At 39.4% G+C, this 20,761-nt stretch overlaps 2 protein-coding genes and 1 pseudogene across 4 annotated transcripts in view; 1 reads left to right on the forward strand and 2 right to left on the reverse strand.

Moving 5' to 3' along the window:
* ZCCHC17 (zinc finger CCHC-type containing 17) overlaps positions 1-9,279 on the reverse strand; it is a 52,580-nt gene extending 43,301 nt beyond the window's left edge. The window contains exon 1 of one of the 2 annotated variants that reach the window (XM_081306771.1): positions 9,192-9,279. The gene's annotated coding sequence lies outside the window, so the exon portion shown is untranslated. Of the gene's footprint in view, positions 1-6,716; positions 6,782-9,191 lie in introns of those variants that run through there. The other variant, XM_081306772.1, reaches the window with a different exon arrangement.
* A 191-nt stretch (positions 9,280-9,470) lies between these two features.
* The window catches only part of SNRNP40 (small nuclear ribonucleoprotein U5 subunit 40), a 36,014-nt gene continuing 24,723 nt past the window's right edge, over positions 9,471-20,761 (forward strand). The window contains exons 1-4 of the mRNA XM_081306770.1: positions 9,471-9,659; positions 10,959-11,088; positions 13,188-13,281; positions 15,611-15,776. Of these exons, the coding sequence (XP_081162896.1) occupies positions 9,516-9,659; positions 10,959-11,088; positions 13,188-13,281; positions 15,611-15,776 (534 nt within the window). The 5' untranslated portion in view covers positions 9,471-9,515. The remainder of the gene's footprint in view (positions 9,660-10,958; positions 11,089-13,187; positions 13,282-15,610; positions 15,777-20,761) is intronic.
* Positions 16,232-18,935, reverse strand: LOC308656807 (large ribosomal subunit protein uL22-like; annotated as a pseudogene). The gene is made up of 2 exons: positions 18,917-18,935; positions 16,232-16,746 (listed from the first exon to the last, which is right to left on the reverse strand). The product of its transcript is annotated as a large ribosomal subunit protein uL22-like (transcript).

The following is a 20,761-nucleotide window of genomic DNA, read 5'->3' on the forward strand; positions in this document are numbered from 1 at the left end:
GGGGTTGTAGCTCAGTTGGTAGAGCATTTGCCTTGCATGTGTACCAGTTCAATCCTCAGCACCACATAAAAACAAATAAAGTAAAGGTATTGTGTCTTTCTACAACTAAAAAAATTTAAAAAAAAAAAAAAACTTATACAAGTGTGCTGTTGGTGGTGGTGGTGGTGCCAGGGAGCTACATCTCCAGACCTTTTTCTTTATTTACTTTTTATTTTGCAACAGGATCTCGCTAAATTGATGAGGCTGGCTTGAAATTTGCAATCCTCTCCTCAGCCTCCCCAGCTGCTGGGATTACAGGTGTGTGTAACTGTGCCTGGCTAAGAAGTGGGTTATTTTTTTTTAAATTTTTTACTATTTATTTTTTAGTTTTCAGCGGACACAACATCTTTGTTTGTATGTGGTGCTGAGGATCGAACCCGGGCCGCACGCATGCCAGGCGAGCTCGCTACCGCTTGAGCCATATCCCCAGCCCCAGAAGTGGGTTATTTTATTAAATCATTAATCACTAACAGCCATTTCCTTTTTTTTTTTTTTTTTAGTATCAGGGATTGAACTCAGGGGCACTCAACCACTGAGCCACATCCCCAGCCCTATTTTGTATTTTATTTAGAGACAGGGTCTCACTGAGTTACTTAGTGCCTCGCCATTGCTAAAGCTGGCTTTGAACTCATGATCCTCCTGCCTCAGACCTCCCAACCCACTAAAATTACAGGCATATGCCATTGTGCCAGGCTCTAACAGCCATTTTCTTACATAATATATTTGTAACTTTTATTTTGTGGTGCTAGGGACTGAACCTAGGACTTCACAACTGCTAGGCAAGTGCTCTACTGTTGAGCTACATCCCCAGATCCTTGTCTATTATATTATAGCAATTCATTCACACACACACACATTCACATACACACTCACACACATATTTCTAATGCCTACATAATAAACCATTGTTGTATACACCAAATTTAATATTTATGAATTGCATTGAAATAAATATTATAATTAAGTAGATCTGAGATGGTCCTAAAAACAAGTTTTTATTTTATTTTGGATGGTACTGAGGATTGGACCCAGGGATGCTCTACCAATGAGCTACATTCCCAGCCCATTTTAATTTTTATTTTGAGACAGGACCAGTTGAAATGGGCAACTGGTTGTTGTGCCTTGCCCTCAGGTGCACTGCTCAATTGCATCCACCACCAGGACTACTTGGGACACAGACAGGCAGTCATGCCAGGGCAGTGAGAAGAGGGAGGCACAGAGGGGGATCAAGTCTGTGCCTTGCCATCTGGAATGACAGGCACCAATCCCAGGCACTTCAACTGGGTCAGGGAAGGTAGGGATCTAAATCAGCATCTTGCTGCTTCTGCAATTATCATGGCAAACTGAGCCCATGCCACTGCTTCTATGTAAGCATCAATTAGACTGAATCAATTCCACTACTTCTGCAGTGAAAGGTGCTCCACTGTCCCCACCCAGTCACTTGCCACTTCTGTAGCTGCTGCAGTAACCACATCTATCACATTTGCCAAGGAGACATTAGTTTCAGGAGCAGCTGTACAAGACATACAGCAACTGCCCCAAAAGACTTCACTTTGGCCATAGTCATTCCAAATATCTCTGCCTATCCTACAGTCATTTCAGATGTACCCACTCCAGTCCTTGAGGAGGTGACTCATGACATCCAGGACAGGCCAGTCCAGCAATCTTCCCCAAATTGGCATGAGAGCAGAATTGTGCAATTAGCAGACAGAAGACTGTGCACATGATACCCCAAAAGCAGCATGGGGTCCACCTGGGAACCTCCATCCTGTGCACTGCTCTCCCTTATTCTGCAGCACAATCCAAATAAAGCCTCTTTGAGGTGGTTTTATTTTGCCCATTCATGGTTTCTATCTCAGATTGAGCAGGCTGGATTGGTTGCATTAAAAACTGGAAAGGTGAAATGTGATGGACATCATTATCCAAAGTACATGTATAAAGACATGAATTGGGTGTCAACCTACTTTTTCTTTTTTTTTTTTAAAGAGAGAGAGAGAGAGAATTTTTTAATATTTATTTATTTATTTTTCAGTTTTCAGTGGACACAACATCTTTCTTTGTATGCGGTGCTGAGGATCGAACCCGGGCCGCACGCATGCAAGGCGAGTGCGCTACCACTTGAGCCACATCCCCAGCCCTCAACCTACTTTATATACAAACAGAGATATGAAAATTTGTGGTATACATGTGTAATAAGAATTGTAATACACAAAAAAACAACAAAGTACATGTATAAAAACATGAATTGGCGTGAACACACTTTATATATAAAGATATGAAAATTGTGCAATATATATGTAATAAGAATTGTAATGCATTCTGCTGTCGTGTATTTAAAAAAAGTGAAATCAATTTAAAAAGCTGGAAAGGACATCAAGCACTACGAATGGCTGGTGTCCAGACAGCTGATGAAAGCTGCTGAAGAGGTGCTGGGAGCTACTAGCTCCAGCTGCTGAGAGCTGCTAGGAGAGTTACTGAAAGTGGCTGGGATGGCTGCTAATACCATGAGCTGAGAGCCACTGGCACCCAGAGCTTAGAGCTGCTAACACTAAAAGAGCTGTACTTTGCCTTTTTGTAATTTCTACCAAGACTGAGCAGAAAAACCCTAAGCTGACTGGTAAAAGAAGCACCAGCAATTGGGACATCTAAAACGAGCTCAAACATATTAAGTCTATCATTTGTTCTTCTCCACATAAAGTTATAGAAAGTAAATAACATAAATGAACTTAAGTTGTTCCTTACAAATTTCTGCTATGAGTATAGAAAGGTAGTATTTAAAACCCTCCTTTTTGTTTCTCCTGTAGAACAGAAGCCTAAGAAACCTAAACAATTCGTTATGAAAGAAACTGGCATGTATTTTTCGAATTGAGAGGAGAGTCCGCTTATTAAAAATACTGGAAGGGGCTGGAGATATAGCTCAGTTGGTAGAGTGCTTGCCTCAAATGTCCAAGGCCCTGAGTTCAATCCCCAAAAAAATAAATAAAATAAAAAAATAAAAAAGACTTCTTTGGGGCTGGGGATGTGGCTCAAGCGGTAGCATGCTCACCCGGCATGCGTGCGGCCCGGGTTCAATCCTCAGCACCACATACAAACAAAGATGTTGTGTCCGCCAAAAACTGAAAAATAAATATTGAAAAAAAAAATATTGGATATATGGGGTGGATTGTGGCTCAGTAGAATGCTTGCCAAGCATGTGCAAGGCCCTGGGTTCAATCCTTGGCACCGCATAAAAATAAATAAATAGAATAAAGGTATTATGTCCAACTACAACTAAAATAGATAAATAAATGTTTAAAAAATACTGAATATGAAGAATAATGACTCTAGAGCTTGCATTCTTATCCACCATACTATACTGCCTCTAGAATTTAGAGTCCACAGCCAAACTTTGTAAAGTACAGCTCTAACACTACCAAAGTCCCTCATGAGATAAATCATCGAGGAGTAATCAGAAATAAATTGTTCATGAAAGAGTCTAGAGTGAGTAAGGTCTGAATCCATTCATTCAAGCAAAAAATCAACAACTATTTCTTATTTCATGTTTTCAGTGCCTGATATACTACAGGTACACAAAGTTATTTTGAGAAGAGAATCAGGCCTTACTGTATGCCACCTACAAGTAGATAAAGAAGGAGGAATGCATTTTGGTCCCTAAAGGATATAGAAGAAGGACTAGGTGCCATACAATGTTAGATAGATAAGCAAAAGGGAGATTTTCAAATGCTGAACTGATGGCTAAACTTTCCTCCTTCCCACCAAATTTCTAGAATGACTATTCAAACTCCAGTTGTGCACCTGTTGATGGTCAGATGTAGAAAACAGGAAGAAGAGTAAAAAGCTAGGATAAAACAAAAAGTAGGCTCATTGGGCTGGGGATGTGCCTCAAGCGGTAGCGCGCTCGCCTGGCATGCGTGCGGCCCGGGTTCAATCCTCAGCACCACATACCAACAAAAGATGTTGTGTCCGCTGAGAACTAAAAAATAAATGTTAAAAATTCTCTCTCTCTCTCTCCCCTCTCTCGCTCTCTCTAAAAAAAAAAAAAGAGAGAGAGAGAGAGACAGAATCCCTGAGGGGCTTTAAAAAAAAAAAAAGTAGGCTCATAAAATGTAAGAGCTGAAAGGAACTATGAAGATAATTAAGCTGACTGCTTTTATTTAACTGAAACAGGCCAAGAGAAGTGAAATGATTTGACAAAGGCTTCTCATAGTTAGCAACACTGGCATTGGACCCCAGGACTAGTACTTACTCTACTCCCACACACTACCAGACAATTATTCCTAAGGCCCCTTCAAAGAACTCTAATAATTATAGCTAATATATGAGTGCTTCATATTTGCCATGTATTAATCTAAGAGCTATACTTATCTTAATTAATTTAATTCTCTTTTTGACCACCTCTAAGCAATTATCATTACCACTTTAAAAATAAAGACATAGGGCTAGGGTTGGGGCTCATCTGTAGAGCGCTCACCTAGCACGTGCAAGGCTCTGGGTTCGATCCTCAGCACTACATAAAAATAAAATAAATAAAATAAAGGTGTGTATCCAACTACAACTTTTAGTTTTAAATATTAAAATATTAGATTTTTAAATAAAATTTTTGAAAAAATGAAAATATAAGCGAAGCATAGTGGCATTTAAAAAGGGCTAGGCGCTGGGGCGCACACTTGTAATCCCAGCAGCTGGGGAGGCTGAGGGAGGAGTATCACGAGTTCAAAGCTAGTCTCAGCAACTAGCAACTCAGGGAGACCCTGTCTCTAAAAAAAAAAAAAAAAAAAAAATGTTGGGGATGTGGCTCAGTGGTTAAGAACCCCTGGGTTCAATCCCCAGTACCAAAAAAAAAAAAAGAGGGAGAGGATAGAGAGAGATATAGCTTAGAGATAAGGCATTCAGGGTTCAATCACCAGTCACACACACACACAGACAAAAGAGAAGCTAAGTAACTGCTCAAGATTGAAAAAAAATATGAATGATAGAGATGGAAGTCAAATCATACTAATGAACAGCTTTCCTCCCTCCTAGATTTTCAAATTCTTGCAAGCATGCTCTTGTCCTGCATATCATCATATCCTTTTCCCCCAAATCTCCAGTGCCTAGCACCATGTAAGTGAGGCACACTGAATTGTAAAACTGTCCACTAAAATTAAAAATACTGGGGCTGGGGATATAGCTCAGTGGTAGACAGCTTGCCTGGCACACACAAGGCTCTTGGTTTGATTCCCAGCACTGCAAAAAAAATAAATAAAAGTAAAAGTATTTAATTTTGCCCTATTGTTAATTAATTCATCAATTCAATACATTTAAGGGTGTTTATATATAAAGTTCTGTGCTTTATTAACCTATTTAAACCTCTGAAACAACTCTACAAAATATCTAAGTGTTTATAGGATTGAAGTAACTTTTCCATATCACTTGGCTAGAAAGAGACAAATTTTGGGCCATTCCAAGGGCCACATACACTGTCACCTTTTAAACACAGTCCCTGTCCTCAAACAGTTCCTAGTCTGACAGGAATGACAACAAATTATAATTCAGTGAAGTAAGTACTAAAGTCATAGTGAGGAAGATGGGGAAGGAGGGAAATTTCAGAGATGGCAACTGTATAGGCCTTTTAGGATAAATGGAAGTCCATTAACAGAGAATACTCTTCTTCAATCTCATTAGAACCCTAATTTATTTACCTCTATTTTCTTCCAACCTATCAGTCCTTTCTTTTTTCTTTACTTTTCTCTCAATCTACCTTAGATTCTGCAGCGCAATCACTTCAACAATACCCTGAACCCTTTAACTCTGTTTCTATAGCTTACCCATCTGGCAATATCCCCAGTATAGTAGCAGATGCACTATCCACTATAACTCTAGGTAAGCAGAGAGGAATTTACCACAGGTATTACCAAAATTATTGGAAACACTATAGTAACAGGGCTTTGGCAAAATATCCCTAAACAATTCCTAACCCACAAAATAACAAGACTTTTGCCATGATTAAGAAAGTTATGGCCAGGTGCGTACCCCTGTAATCCCAGCAGCTCTGGAGGCTGAAACAGGAGGATCACGAGTTCAAAGCCAGCCTCAGCAAATGCGAGGTGCTAAGCAACTCAACTCAGTGAGACCCTGTCTCTAAATAAAATACAAAATAGGACTGGGGATGTAGCTCAGTGGTTGAGTACCTCTGAGTTCAAACCCCCAAACCCCCACCCTCCACCCCCACCAAAAGGGTTATGGTTCCACAATGAAGTTAGGTCTGGGATTGTAGCCTCAGTGATTGAGTGCTTGCCTTACACATGTGAGGCACTGGGTTTGATCCTTATTACCACATTTTAAAAAATCAATAAAATAAAAGTATTATGTCCATCTACAACTAAAAAAAAATATTTAAAAAAGAATGGAAAATTTTACTCCATGTATGTATAATATGTCAAAATATACTCTGCTGTCATGTATATGTAAAAAGAACAAACAAACAAAAAAAAAAAAAAAAGGAGAAGAATAAGGTTCTGGCTGTCACCACAGAAAGTTACCAAACCAGAAAACTGGTAACGGGAGAAACTCACTGCCACTGCCATCTTTGTCAGCAAAACTTCGTGCCTTATACCCTTTTTCTCTGCATTTAACTCAGTTCCAAAATAAATTCCCATCTTGGGCTGGGGATGTGGCTCAAGCGGTAGCACGCTCACCTGGCATGCGTACGGCCTGGGTTCGATCCTCAGCACCACATACAAAGATGTTGTGTCCGCCAAAAACTAAAATAAATAAATAAATAAATATATATATATGTGTATATATATATATATATATATATATATATTTTTTTTTTTTTTAATTCCCATCTTAAGTACAAAGGAGTCTAGGAAATAGTTTTTAGTTTTCCATCTCTTTCAATAAGAGATGGCACTAGAGGCTAGAATATGTATTGAAAAAGCCAAATCCACAGTCCTTGCCATATGTAGATAGGTTTTCTCCATGCATGCATTAAACAGCCTGATGTGCTAGAAAATTTTGATTTCCAACCTCAAATGGGCCCTTAACTCTACCCAGCAATACTACATTTCTCTAAAAAGCTCATTATCCTGTGTTCCACAATGACTTCCATATCTGCAATACTCATAAATCTCTGATCTTCTCTAAGTATATGATCCCACTTCCTCCTTTACAGAGAAAATAAAAGCCATGAGACAGGGAACTCACTTTATGAATATCAAACATACAACCTGTATCTATAGTCTTCATTTCCTTCTTCCCTTGTATTAAACGAAGAAACTATTCATCTTCCTCAAACTAATCCCTGTATCTATTCATTGGGTCCCACCCATTACCATTCTCAGAAATCTTATACTACTAGTGACCCAATTTCTCTCTTGTTTATTCAACTTCTCGACTACTCTCTCAATTAGATCCTTGATAACCTCATCCTCTTCAGCTACAAGATTCTCTCCTCCTCCTTACAATTATATCTATAAAAAACACTGTCCAGGAGTTTCTATCACAGATCATTCATTTACTCCTGAGACATTCTTAGAGTCTTCCTCTCTATCTTCTCCTTTTCCACTTCTCCTGTAGGTTCACTCAATTGTTCTTTGCCACGTTGGAAAAATTCAAGGTTCTTTGTTGATTTTATCCACACCCATTGTTCAATTATCACATATATGCAAATTACTCTCAAATTTATATTTCCAATACAATTCTCTATACTGAGAACCAAAGATTGATTTCAAACCACCTCCTCGATGTCATCAATTACCTCCCCACAAAAAACCACAACAGACAAAAAACTCATGTTGGCCAGGCACAGAGGCACATTTCTATAATCACAGCAACCTGGGAGGCTAAGGCAGAAGGGCACCAAGTTCAAGATCAGCCTCAGAAACTTACAGGGGTGCAGCTCAGCAACTTAGAGGAAGAGCGCCACTGGATTCAATCCCCAGTACCAAAAACAAACAAAATTGATCTCCAGTCATCTTCTGGTGTTCCCTATCTCAGTGAACACTACCATAATGTATTCAACTGCATATGTCAGAAACCTAGAAGCTATCTTTGTCTCTTCACTCTGTGAATCCAGTCCATCACCAAATCATTCTCATCCACTCACCCCCTATATACCTCTAGAATCTAATTTTCTGCAGCTCCATCTCAGTCCTGTTGACCTTTCTGACCAGGATCACTACATACTCTAAGAAATCTATCTGTATCCTCTAGGGCTCCCTTCCCTCCAACCTGTTCACACCATTAAGCCCCATTCCCTAGGAGAGGGAAAACTCTCTCTCCCTTTAGAAGTAAAAGCTACAAATCCCTGCAAGGCCTAATCTCTACCACCTCCAGCTTCATCTTGTATCATACTCCCCTTTGGTTTCTTTATACCAGCCACACTGGCTCTTTGTTTTAATATTCCTAAACTGATATGAGACCTCTGTCCATGCTGTTCTGTATAGAACGCTCTGCCCTCCCCTCTTCCCGTATAATTAGAATTCTTCCATCAGATATCAGCTCAGGCATCTGTTCCTCAGAAAAGCCTTCCTGCTTACTTCAGGCGTGAAAAGCATCAGCAGCACTTCCATTTATTAGTGAGCTCACTGTTTAACATCTGTTTTCCCCAACACACTCTAACCACCTGAGGATAGGGGCCATGTTTGGTTCATAATGTATCCCCTAACGCTCTGCACAAATAGCAGTAGGGCGACTGAGAAGACTTGGCTCCGGGGTCTGAATCTCGCTCAGTAAAGCTGTGCTCTGGAGAAGGAGCTGGACATTTCCTTCATCGCTCTCTCTCTCTCAGGGGAGTACAGGGGGCTCTCATAAATGACTGCAAAATCTGTGGCAGAAACAAGTCGGCCTCCTCAGCCAAAGGGGCACCCCACGTAGGCTGGGAGAGTGGCCTGTCTTCCCGGAACGCCAGGCACAGGGCTGGACATAGCAGGGGTCTGTCGAAGGCAGCAGCCATCAACGACCAGCAGCAGCTGGGTCTCAGTCCTGCCGCTAGAGACCCCAAAGCTCTGCTCCTGCCCGCAAAGGGGCTATCAGAACTCAGAACTCGGGGGCCTCCCGCCCCCTTGCAATCAGAGCCTTCAGCTGAGAAGGGCAGGCTCAGGCCGCACAAGACTGGCGTTGCCTCTAGATTCGAGGAAGCACCCACCCCGACTCTCCCTCAAACTCACTTGGCTTCAGCTTCAGATCTCCCCAGCCGCCTTATTGCCCGAAACGCCAAACCCAGTCAGAGCGTTCCCACCCACAAGACCCAGCGCGCCTAGGAGGGACGCCAGCCGCGTTCACCAATCCTGGAATTGCACTCTCGTGACGTCAGAAAAAATATGACCAATAACAAGAGAGTATCCAGAGGGCGGTGCAAGAGGGAAATACTGAAAGCCTATTGGCTTCTCCAAATCGGAAGTTCTGGAGGAAGGACAAAACCGGAGCCAATCACAGGCCGCCCGAAGTTGTCAGCGCGGTCAGTGGCGGCGCTGAGGACAGCGGGTACCGCCATGATAGAACAGCAGAAGCGCAAGGGCCCGGAGTTGCCGCTGGTTCCCGTCAAGCGGCAGCGGCATGAGTTACTGTTGGGAGCAGCGGGGTCGGGCCCCGGAGCCGGGCAGCAACAGGGGACTCCGGGAGCTTTACTGCAAGCGGTAAGAAAAGAGGCCGGCGGCCTTCGGCCCTCAACTCATCCTGGTCTCTTCCTAGCGCCAGTACCTGATGATCCCGCACTGCGGGGTGAGAATGCACCTGAAATTAAAATAGATAGACAATAAAAGCGACCAGTATCACGTGGATGTTCCGTACATGTTTCTATGTTTGAGGCACGTTTTAAATCTCTCGACTGCCCTATGAGGCAACATTGAAATTAGTTTAAGAACCTTGGGCTCACAATCAGGGCCCGGGCTTCTGCATCCTAAATATCCCGGGGATCCGGCATAAAAATAAACATTCAGAAACATTTATAGAATGGACGAATGAATAGTGAGGGAAGGAGGAAGGGAAATAAATAATATTGGCTCTCTTTGGGGTTTGGGGCAAGTCGCTTTTCCGTTTACTTCTCTGCACTAGTGTTATTAACAGCAACTGAATGAACTCATTGATCCTTGTACTAAATGTTTTTGTATATGAAGTTTATATTAGTCTTGGTGTCAGCATAAGAGTTAGAAACTGTTACTTTCCCATTTTGGAGGTGGGAAAACAAACCCTTATCCAATAAGCAATAGATTTCGAATTGGGATCCGTTCTCCTGTGTTTCTTGTAAAATAGAGATGATCACACTTCTGTTACCATACTAATACGATCAGCTTGTCAGCAAATCCTGATGGCATAGACCCCAATAGATCTGGATAATATACAGAATTACTGCCACTTTTTTTTTTTAACTCTATTACTGTTACTACTTACATTTTGTTGTTGTTACTAGGGATTGAATCCAGAGGAGCTTTACCGCTGGGCTACATCACCAGCCCCATTTTTAAAAAATTGTTGGTTAGAGCCTCAATAAGTTTCTGGGCTGGTCTTGAACTTGAGATCCTCTTGCTTCAGTCTCCTGAGATGGGATTGCAGGCCTGAGTCAACCACTAGGCTCTAAAGTCATTATCTCATATGGAATTATTGCAAGAGGGGCCTTGTATTTCTGTTTTTATCCTTGTGTAGACACTCTATAATATCAATCTAACAGCCAGGGGCATCCTTCTAAACATCAAATTATATGACTGCTGAAAACTTTCCAATGACTTTCTATTTCATTCAGAGTAATCAAATTCCTTATTTCTATTGGAATGATCAGGTAGATATCAAAATAGAGGCATGAGTTACTTGAGTAGAGCTGCCTTTCTCTAAAGCATTTTAAGCATTTTCCTGATCTTTTCCCTTCATTCTTTACCCTGCAATTTTGCAGCCTCCTTTGCCATACAGCAGTGGCTACCTCATACTTATCTTTTGTTTAGGGACCTCCAAGATGTTCCTCCCTTCAAGCCCCAATCATGCTGCTCTCAGGACATGAAGGAGAAGTGTACTGCTGCAAGTTTCACCCAAATGGATCCACCTTAGCATCTGCAGGATTTGACCGACTGATATGTGAGACATAGTTTGTTTTTTTGTTTTTGTTTTTGTTTTGCAGTGCTGGGGATTGAACTCAGGGCCTTATACATGCAATGCAAGCATTCTACCTACTCAGCTGTATCCCCAGCCCAAAGCATAGTTTTTGAATCTGGAATAATTGTTCTCTGCCAAATAGTGATTTAAAAAATTTTTTTTGGATAGCACATAAGTTATGTGTCTAAATTGGCAACATAAACTGCATGGCAACATGCTAAAATCCAGGCATAAAAATGTAGAGTGATCACTTGGGTGTAGAATTTGGAGTCCATGTGGTATAAATACAGAAAGAAGGAACTATTCTGCTAATTGGAAAAGTGAATTGGCTGTGGTTTAGAATATATTCCTCATAAAGGCAGATTTTAAACTAATTTAGGCAAGACAATATAGGATTAACAGATTGATGATGGTTATGAGGAAAGAGAGAACTTTCCTTTCTTAAAGGTATGAGACCTTCTTCTTGATCCATACCCTGAATCTTAGCATATATGAAGGAAGGAGGGGATCCTAAAATAGTAACTCATTCAGATAATTGACCTGTACATCATTAGGTACTGCTATCAGATTCTTAGCTATTATTACTCAGGAATACCCATTGTTGAAAAATCAGGCTAGGACTATAGCTCAGTAGTAGAGCATTGCCTAGCATACACAGGCCATGGGTTGAATCTCTAGAACTGCAAAAACAGGAGTGGGGAGAAATTACTTTGAAGCAGGGAGTCAGCTGAGCATAGTGGCACATGACTATAATCCCAGCAACTAGGGAGATTGCAAGTTCTAGGCCAGTCTCTATAACTTAGACCCTAAGCAATGTAGCAAGACTCTCAAAATAAAACATTTAAAGGGCTGAGGATCTAGCTCAGTATTAAAGCAGCCCTAGGTTTAATCCCCAATACCAAAAAGAAGAAGAAGAAAGGATGAAGGGGGGTTTTGAAAAAGCAAGAGAGAGCATAACAGAATTATCTCACTTTTTTTTTCTTGTGGCTTTATTCTTAATTGTCTTATAATCAGATGATTATGAAGTAAAATGAGTCCTTTGCCTTTTTTTCTTTTTCTTTTAACTCTGCCTCAGAGTGGATTATATATGTTTTACTACCTCCTCCTTTTGTAAATTTTTTGTTTATTTTTATGTGGTACTGAGGATTGAACCCAGTGCCCCACACATGCTAGACAAGCACTCTGCCACTGAGCAATAACCCCAGCCCTTCACTGCCCATTCTGATTTGGGTGTTTTAGTCCTGTGATCCTTTGTCTTACCAGTAGCTAAGCATCTGGAAGACTTGGGGATCTTTGTTGAACTTCTATGATTATCAATATTGATATGCTTAATTTCATTACACTAGAAAGAAGTAGTTTTGTTGGCAGAAAAATTATTTTCACATCTGTAGATATATATATATATACATATATATATCTTACCTAGGTAGGTAATCCATAATAACATTCATAAAACATCAATCCTTTCGAGACCATTCTCCCTGAAGAAAAGAACAATGTCTTCTCATTTATTCTAACACTTGACATGTAGTAGTTACTTACTAAGTGTGGAATCAGGAATGTAGTACAGTGTCATTGCCATGTGACCTTCAAGTTGTAGATTCTGTAAGTCTTATCATTTTTGCAGACTCATAACATGTTTATAGAAGTAGGTGTCAACTTTTTTAAAATTACAGGGAAGAAAATTAAAATTTTCAAGAACTGTCTTTTTTCATATTATTAGTTATAAAAATATGTCATCATTTTTATTTTAGTGTCAAGAAAATTGGTTCGCTTTGTCAAACGAGCAGTGTTCTAAGAGAGTATAATTTCAGAACTATTCTGATGGTTAATTCACAACTTTTTGTGGAGGGGTAGGTACTAGGAGATTGAACCCAGAAGCACTCTATCACTGAGCTACATCCCCGGCCCTTTTTTATTTGGACACAGGGTCTCAGTAAATTACTGAAGCTGACCTTAACCTCTTAAGTAGCTGGGATTACAGGTGTGCACTACCATGCAAACTATGAGTAACCTTTCACAGCCAGTAGAGTGCTTTGTTTTGCATGTTAATACCCACAAAACACCTCTCTCCTTAACAGTGTTGTGGAATGTCTATGGTGACTGTGATAACTATGCTACATTGAAAGGACACAGTGGAGCAGTGATGGAACTGCATTATAATACAGATGGCAGGTGAGTATTATGCATAATGGAATGACAACTGCTTCTCATACTAATACCTCTTAGAGTCCTTTCACCTTTTGACCTTGAGCTAGCTTCTCTTAAGAAACCTTTTTATCAAAAATGGCTACATTTTAGATAGCCACTTTATTATCCTTATTACTGTCGCCACAAGTTAGGAAGTTAGGTGTTTGTTATCTATGTATGCAATTATAAATACATTGTCACTGTCATCTAACAGTAATCCAGATAAATTTGTTTTGTTTTATAAGACACAAAGCAAAATATAATTTTATCTGTAGAAATGAGCTACTTTTATTATGAAAGTAACAAAATACAATTTCAAGAAACCAAAAAAAAAAGCAGATAGGTTTTTCTTTTAATTTTTTATAATTGTAGATAAATGGTGTGCCTTTGTTTTTTTTTTTTTTTGTTTGTTTTTTTTTTAATGTGGTACTAAGAATCAAACCCAGTGCCTCATACATGCTAGACAAGTGCTCTGCCACTGAGCTATAGCCCTGGTCCCAGATAGGTTTTTTTTTTTTTTTTTTTTTTTTTTTTTTTTTTTTTTTTTTTGGTAAGTGCATGTTCCTGCCATCCAAAAATAGTCACTATTAACGTTATATATTTTTTCTAAAGCATTTTTCTATCCCAACTATTTATTTTTGTTTGGTGTGTTGGTGCATATCTGTAATCCCAGCTGCTTGGGGAAGCTGAGGTAGGAGGATTAGAATTTTGAGGCCAGCCTGGACATCTTAGCAATACCTTGACTCAAAATAAAAAGAGCTGGGAATGTAGCTCAGTAGTAAAGAACCCCTGAATTCAAAGTTCAGTTAACACATACCACATACACAAGTAGAGTTTTTTGGTTTTGTTTTTTATAATTTTTTTTTGTGGTTGTAGATGGACAGAATGTCTTTATCTTATTTTTATGTGGTGCTAAGGATTGAACCCAGTGCCTCACACATGCTAGGCAAGTGCTCTGCCATTAAGCTGCAGCCCCAGCCCACAAGTTTAGTTTTGATATATTTGTTAGAGATATACACAATTTCTTTTTTTGGTACCTAGGATTGAACTTAGGGATGCTTAACCACTGAGCCACATCTGCAGCCTGTTTTTTATTTTTTATTTTGAGACAGGTCTCACTAAGGGCCTCACTTAAGTTGCTGTGAGGATGGCTTTGAACTTATGATCCTATTGCCTCAGCTTTCTGAGATTCTGGGATTACAGGCCTGTGCCACCCTGCCCAGTTTGTACGATCTTATGTACTGATTTTTTTGCCCCTAACATTGTTCACTTAATCTCTGTTAGCATAAACATAACTGCGTGCTTTAGAATATCTGTAGATAATATAGAAATTTGGTTGTAAAAGTTTGGTAGGCATTTTGGTTAATGTTGATTTATTTTACATTTCTGATCTCTTAGCCTGTTGGGATGCTCCATCTACTGGTGTATAGCATTGTGTATTTTAAGTAAAAATGTATTTTAAGATCAGGCTTAACTTAGAATTAATCCTTAGAGACAAAATAAAAACTAGTTTTTAGAGGAAAGGATTGGAGTTACTCAGATGAAGAATTGCTGCATTCTGTCTTACCTCTACTGCAGCAGGGAGTGACCAGACATTTCCAAGTGAAAGGATGTCTTATCTGTAACGTGCTAGCTATCACAAAGGAGGAGAAACTGCTGTAATGGGCATGTGATATGTCATGGGGACTCCAAATGAAATTTTTTTTTTAACATTTATTTTTTAGTTTTAGGTGGACACAATATCTTTATTTTACATTTATGTGGTTCTGAGGATCGATTCCAGTACCTCGTACATGCTAGACGAACACTCTACCACTGAGCCACAACCCCAGCCCTGAAACATTTTTTTTTTTAATGTCTATTTTTTTAGTTTTAGGTGAACACAATATCTTTATTTTTTTATTTTTTTAGTTGTGGATGGACACAATACTTTTATTTATTTATTTTAATGTGGTGCTGAGGATCAAACCCAGAGCCTCACACATGTAAGGCAAGCACTCTACTGCTCAGCCATAACCCCAGCCCCTCTTTATTTTATTTTTATGTGGTACTGAGGATCAAACACAGTGCCTCATGCATGCTAGGCGAGCACTATACCACCGAGCCACAACCCCAGCTCAGGAGGAACGTTTTTAAACTTCATTGAGTGTAAAACATGAGTAGGAGTTCCATAAATAGTGTAAGGCATACCAAAAATGACAGCACAATTGGTCAGTGATCTGGAAGAATCTGTCTCATTTTGGCAGTTGGGAAAGACAGATTATTTTTGTTGGTTTCCACTTATTTCTTTTGTGTTCTTCCTCTTACCTTCTAGTATGCTCTTCTCAGCATCCACAGATAAAACTGTGGCGGTGTGGGACAGTGAAACAGGAGAGAGGGTTAAAAGGCTGAAGGGACATACTTCCTTTGTGAATTCCTGTTATCCAGCCAGGAGGGGACCCCAGCTTGTCTGCACTGGCAGTGATGATGGTACTGTAAAGGTAGGTATTCTCAGTCTTTATGAACCTTATCTTGCCTTCCCACCTGTGCTGTACCCTCCTCTGCAAAACAGTTTTAGTAATCAGTTCCCATTTAAAATTATATGCACTATTTTAATTACCCTAATTACCCTACAGAATAATATTAGAAACATAGAATAAATTACTACCTGGAACAAACTGGACCATGAGGATTTGATCCTTGGCTCAAGCTATTAATTGTATGACCTTGAGCAGTTCACTTTTCTTGACTCAGGTTTTTTTTTTTTTTCCTCTACTCTTTTTTTTTGCATTTATTTTATTCCTGTGCCATAAGTTTTTGTTTCTTGGGGCTGGGTTGTGGCACAGAGGTAGAGCACTCACTTGGCATGCATGAGGCAGTGGGTTTAATTCTCAGCACCACATAAAATTAGAATTAATTTTCTATAATTATAACTAAATATTGTGTCCACCTATAACTAAATATTTTCGGAGGGGAAAAAAAGGTTTTGTTTCTTTAGTTTCTTCTGGGATATCTTTCTTCTGTATGACTTCCTCTTCTGGTTTAGGAACAGTTTGTTCCTTTTCAGTGAGGATCATCTCGCTGTGGCAGGGGCAACTCATGTCTGGATTGATCCGACCATGAGCTCTGTGAGTACAGCGGCATACTTTGGGTGCTTTGTTCATCTCTATATGTTCAATGACCAGAGAATCTGTGTCTAAACCCTTGAGTTCAGCATCACTCTCTGCATTTTTAAGCATGTGCAGCAAAAATTCAGCACTCTTTGGGCTACCATCCCTGTGTCCAGCCCTACTGTTTACCTGGGCATACTTCCCAACTCCACCATTATAATGGCAGAATGGCACACATTGCTTCTTTAAAGTGACGTCTTTCTGGTACTTGGTGGCTGCACAGTTTCTTAAAGTGAACACCAAGATTTGAACCTCTTGATTTGCGTGATTTTGTGTGGGGTTTCCAGGTCAAGAGAGCAAACTATTTTTACAGATCGCCTCAGGCCGCTTAACAGGAGGAGGAAGAGCCAGAGCTTAGTTTCTTGATCTTTAGTAATATAAATGTCTTACAAGATTAATGTGAAATTAGAGACATATAAAAAGCCCAGTAAATGGTTTTAGTAGCCCAGAAACATAAAGGTCATTTAGTGTAATAGTTTCCCGCTATATACGTATATATGTATATTAGAATCCATTAAACTACCTAAATATTCCAGTTCAGTGGCTCTGAAATGGGAATCAGAATTTTTTAAAGGGTTCTTCAAGTGTGGCTTGTTAGAGCAGGTCTGACATTTTAGGAGCCACTGATCTCATCCAGCAGCATCATTTTACAAATGAAGAAAATGAGACCTAGAAACATCAACTTGTGTCAAAGGTACACAAGGACACACTGCTTCTTAGTTCCAGGGGTTCCATCTTTGTTGCACTAATTGGTTCTTTGTTTCATTTTAATGGTTAAACCGGGGGACTTGAAGGCATACACCTGAAAAACAATACTAACCTTTTGATTGTTGCTTTTTTACTTTTTTTTTCCCTTGAACCTAGGGCCTCAAATGCTGAGCAAACACTGGGTATACCCTTGATGCTTGGCTAAAAGGAAATTCTGGTTTAGGACTGGTTTCTAAGCCCAGAGTCCTAAACTAGGTATACTGTAGTTGGATAGGTATATGTTTTTTTACTGCTGAGTTATATCCCCAAGTTTTTTTGAGATTTTGAGACAGTCTCACTACATTGTCCAGGCCGGCCTCGAACTTGGGATCTTCTGCCTCACTCTCTTGAGACACTGAGATTACAGGGGTGTGCCAGTTGGAAAGTCCTAACGGTGGCTACTTGCTAATTGGCATTGCAAAACACAAGAAGAGACAGAAATGCCCTAATGGATTTTATTAACAACATTGAGGGCCTTCTATTATAAACATCTAGAAACTTGTTTTTATGCTTTCCATTTCCTCTTAGTTACTTTCACTCTTTTGTCTTCATTCTCATATTTATCTTTTATATTTTTTTTTTAGTTGTAAATGGACAGATACCTTTATCTTTCTTATTTTACTTTTGTGTGGTACTAAGGATCGAACCTAGTGCCTCACACATGCCAGGCAAGCGCCGAACCCCTGAGTCACAATCCCAGCCTCATCATATTTATCTTTCTGTGCTCCTTTCACCTTTTATTTTCTTTTTTTTTTTTTTAAAGAGAGGGAGAGAGAGAGAGAATTTTAAATTTTTTTTTTTTTTTTTTTTTTTTTTTTTAGTTCTCGGCGGACACAATATCTTTGTTGGTATGTGGTGCTGAGGATCGAACCCGGGCCGCACGCATGCCAGGCGAGCGCACTACAGCTTGAGCCACATCCCCAGCCCAACCTTTTATTTTCTAGTACTGCAAAAAAAGAGTTTTATATCTATACTGTCTTTCTTTTTTTTTTTTTTTTTTTGGTGGTTACTGCTGTTTATTAGTTACACATGACAATACAATGATCTTGGCAATTCATACATTTGAATCAAATAGGTGTCTTTCTTTTTTTTTTTAAGATTTATTTTTTAGTTGTAGTTGGACTCAATACCTTTATTTTATTTATTTATTTTTGTGTGGTGATGAGGATCGAACCCAGGGCCTCACATGTGCTAGGCAAGCGCTCTAGCGCTGAGTATGCATGAGGCACTGGGTTTGATCCTCAGCACCACATAAAAACCTTTTACTGGGCTTTTTATATACCTTTTTATATGTCTTTGTTTTGGTTTCTTTTTTTAATTGAACCTGAATTGGAATCATCTTAACTTTATTACTCAAAATAATATTTTTTTAATGGACAGTATATCATATCCCTAGATGATTGCTTTTTAATACGTTTTTCTTATTTTGAATTTTTGTATATTATTTGTATTTAAGGCATCATCAAGCAACTTTTTTTAATGGTTTATTATTTTATTGTATACTTTATAAAAACAAAAGCCTGAACATGCATTCTCCCAACATCAGGGAAAAAGCTTACATCTTTCTTTTTTTTTTTTTTTTTTTTTTTTTTTAATATTTATTTTTTAGTTCTCGGTGGACACAACATCTTTGTTGGTATGTGGTGCTGAGGATCGAACCCGGGCCGCACGCATGCCAGGCGAGCGCGCTACCGCTTGAGCCACATCCCCAGCCCCAAGCTTACATCTTTCTTGTGCAGCCATTTTCCAGAGCAGGTTGTGTTGTTTGTTTCTATATATACCTATACGTACTTCTCTCCCCTCAAATATTTATATTCTAGCTACAAAAATGGAACTGCAAAGGGATTATACAAATGAGATCATCTTGCTCTTGTTATAATACACTCTTGAGGTGACTCAAGAACCATGGAAAGGGGCTGGGGATGTGGCTCAAGCGGTAGCACGCTCGCCTGGCATGCGTGCGGCCCGGTTTCGATCCTCAGCACCACATACAAAGATGTTGTGTCCGCCGAAAACCAAAAAATAAATATTAAAAAAAATTCTCGGGGCTGGGGATGTGGCTCAAGCAGTAGCGCACTCGCCTGGCATGCGTGCAGCCCGGGTTTGATCCTCAGCACCACATACCAACAAAGATGTTGTGTCCACCGAGAACTAAAAAATAAATATTAAAAATTCTCTCTCTCTCTCTCTCTCTTTCTCTCTCTCTCTCTCTCTCTCTCTCTCTCTCTCTCTCCCTCCTCTCTCTCTCTCTCAAAAAAAAAAAAAAAAGAACCATGGAAAAAACACCTAATGGAGGTGTGGAATGTCTGTTAGCTGTAAAAAGGAGCTGTTATTAATTTGTTGAACTGGCTCTTCCCTGACATAATCAGTTTCTAGGGGCATGGGCACGTGGATCAGTGAGACAGACATGGGCCAAGTGATTGCTTCTATTTGTTTCCAGAAGGCACGTATCTTCTACACCCTTTCTTAAAAAACTGAAGACAAACTATGGGAGAACCCAGTATTTTGATTCCTCCCACTCGGGGGTATTAAATGCATAAGGAAAAGATTAGTTATGTCCAAGTAATACTTTATATTTAAAAATATAAAAAATATTTCTAAGCCAATGTGTTTTAAGTGTTAGGATTTTTAGAAATCAAAATATTTTTTCACATAATTTTCAAACTAAAGTCAAAGCTAATCATATTCTATGGTAATGATTTAAGTGCTGGTGATACGGTTTTCAACATTTGTTTCCCTCAGAGAAAAAAGTTCTTCTTTTGCAGATTCAGAAAACTGCAAATTTCTGGCAGGTTGAACAACTTTTTATATATACTTTTTAGCTACTTATCAAGTTGGAAGGCTTTGTTATTTTCTTTTACTAGGTTTGTAAATATAAGAATAAAATAATTTCATTTTATCTAAGGGGGAAAATCATGTTGCTTTGTAATTGTCACAGTTCTTCACAGAAAGCAAAGATTTCAGATAGCACTATGAAGGAGCTGCACACCCAGCCCCTATTTTTAGCAAGTACATTCTTTCCTCTAGTTTAAAAAAAAAAAGTTAAGAGAGGGCTAGGGATGTAGCTCAGTAGCATGTGCTCAGCATGTTTGAGACCCTGGGTTCAATCCATAGTGGCAAAGAAAAAAAAAGTAAAATACAATATACGTGGTAAATTGTTTCCTTTCCTGAACTATTCAGTCCTAAAGACTTATAGGTTAAAGAATGGATGGTGTTCTGATTAGAGGTGGGAATGGGCCGAAGTAGCCCAAGTGAGGTAAGGAGAATATCTACACCATGAGGGGCAGTTCATTATAGGGAATCAGTACAAAGTGCATCCCTACAACACACGATAGTTAGCTGAGTGCTCTCATGTGGTGAAAGTGCCATCTATACATAGTGGTAGTGGTAGAGGGGGAATGTGGCTTTCAGAGCCTGAGCTCAAATTGTCAAGGTCTTGAATTACAAGATAAGCAATTTGGCTTGACTCTTGGGCTAGAAGGGTTGGGAAGGAGGTGTGTTCTGTAGGAAAGAAGTGAAGCACTCTTTTTGGACCATTTATCTGAGTAACAACCTAAGACTTCTTTAGT

This window comes from Spermophilus citellus (assembly GCF_964194105.1).
Source record: "Spermophilus citellus genome assembly, chromosome: 9".
Lineage (NCBI taxonomy): Eukaryota > Metazoa > Chordata > Mammalia > Rodentia > Sciuridae > Spermophilus > Spermophilus citellus.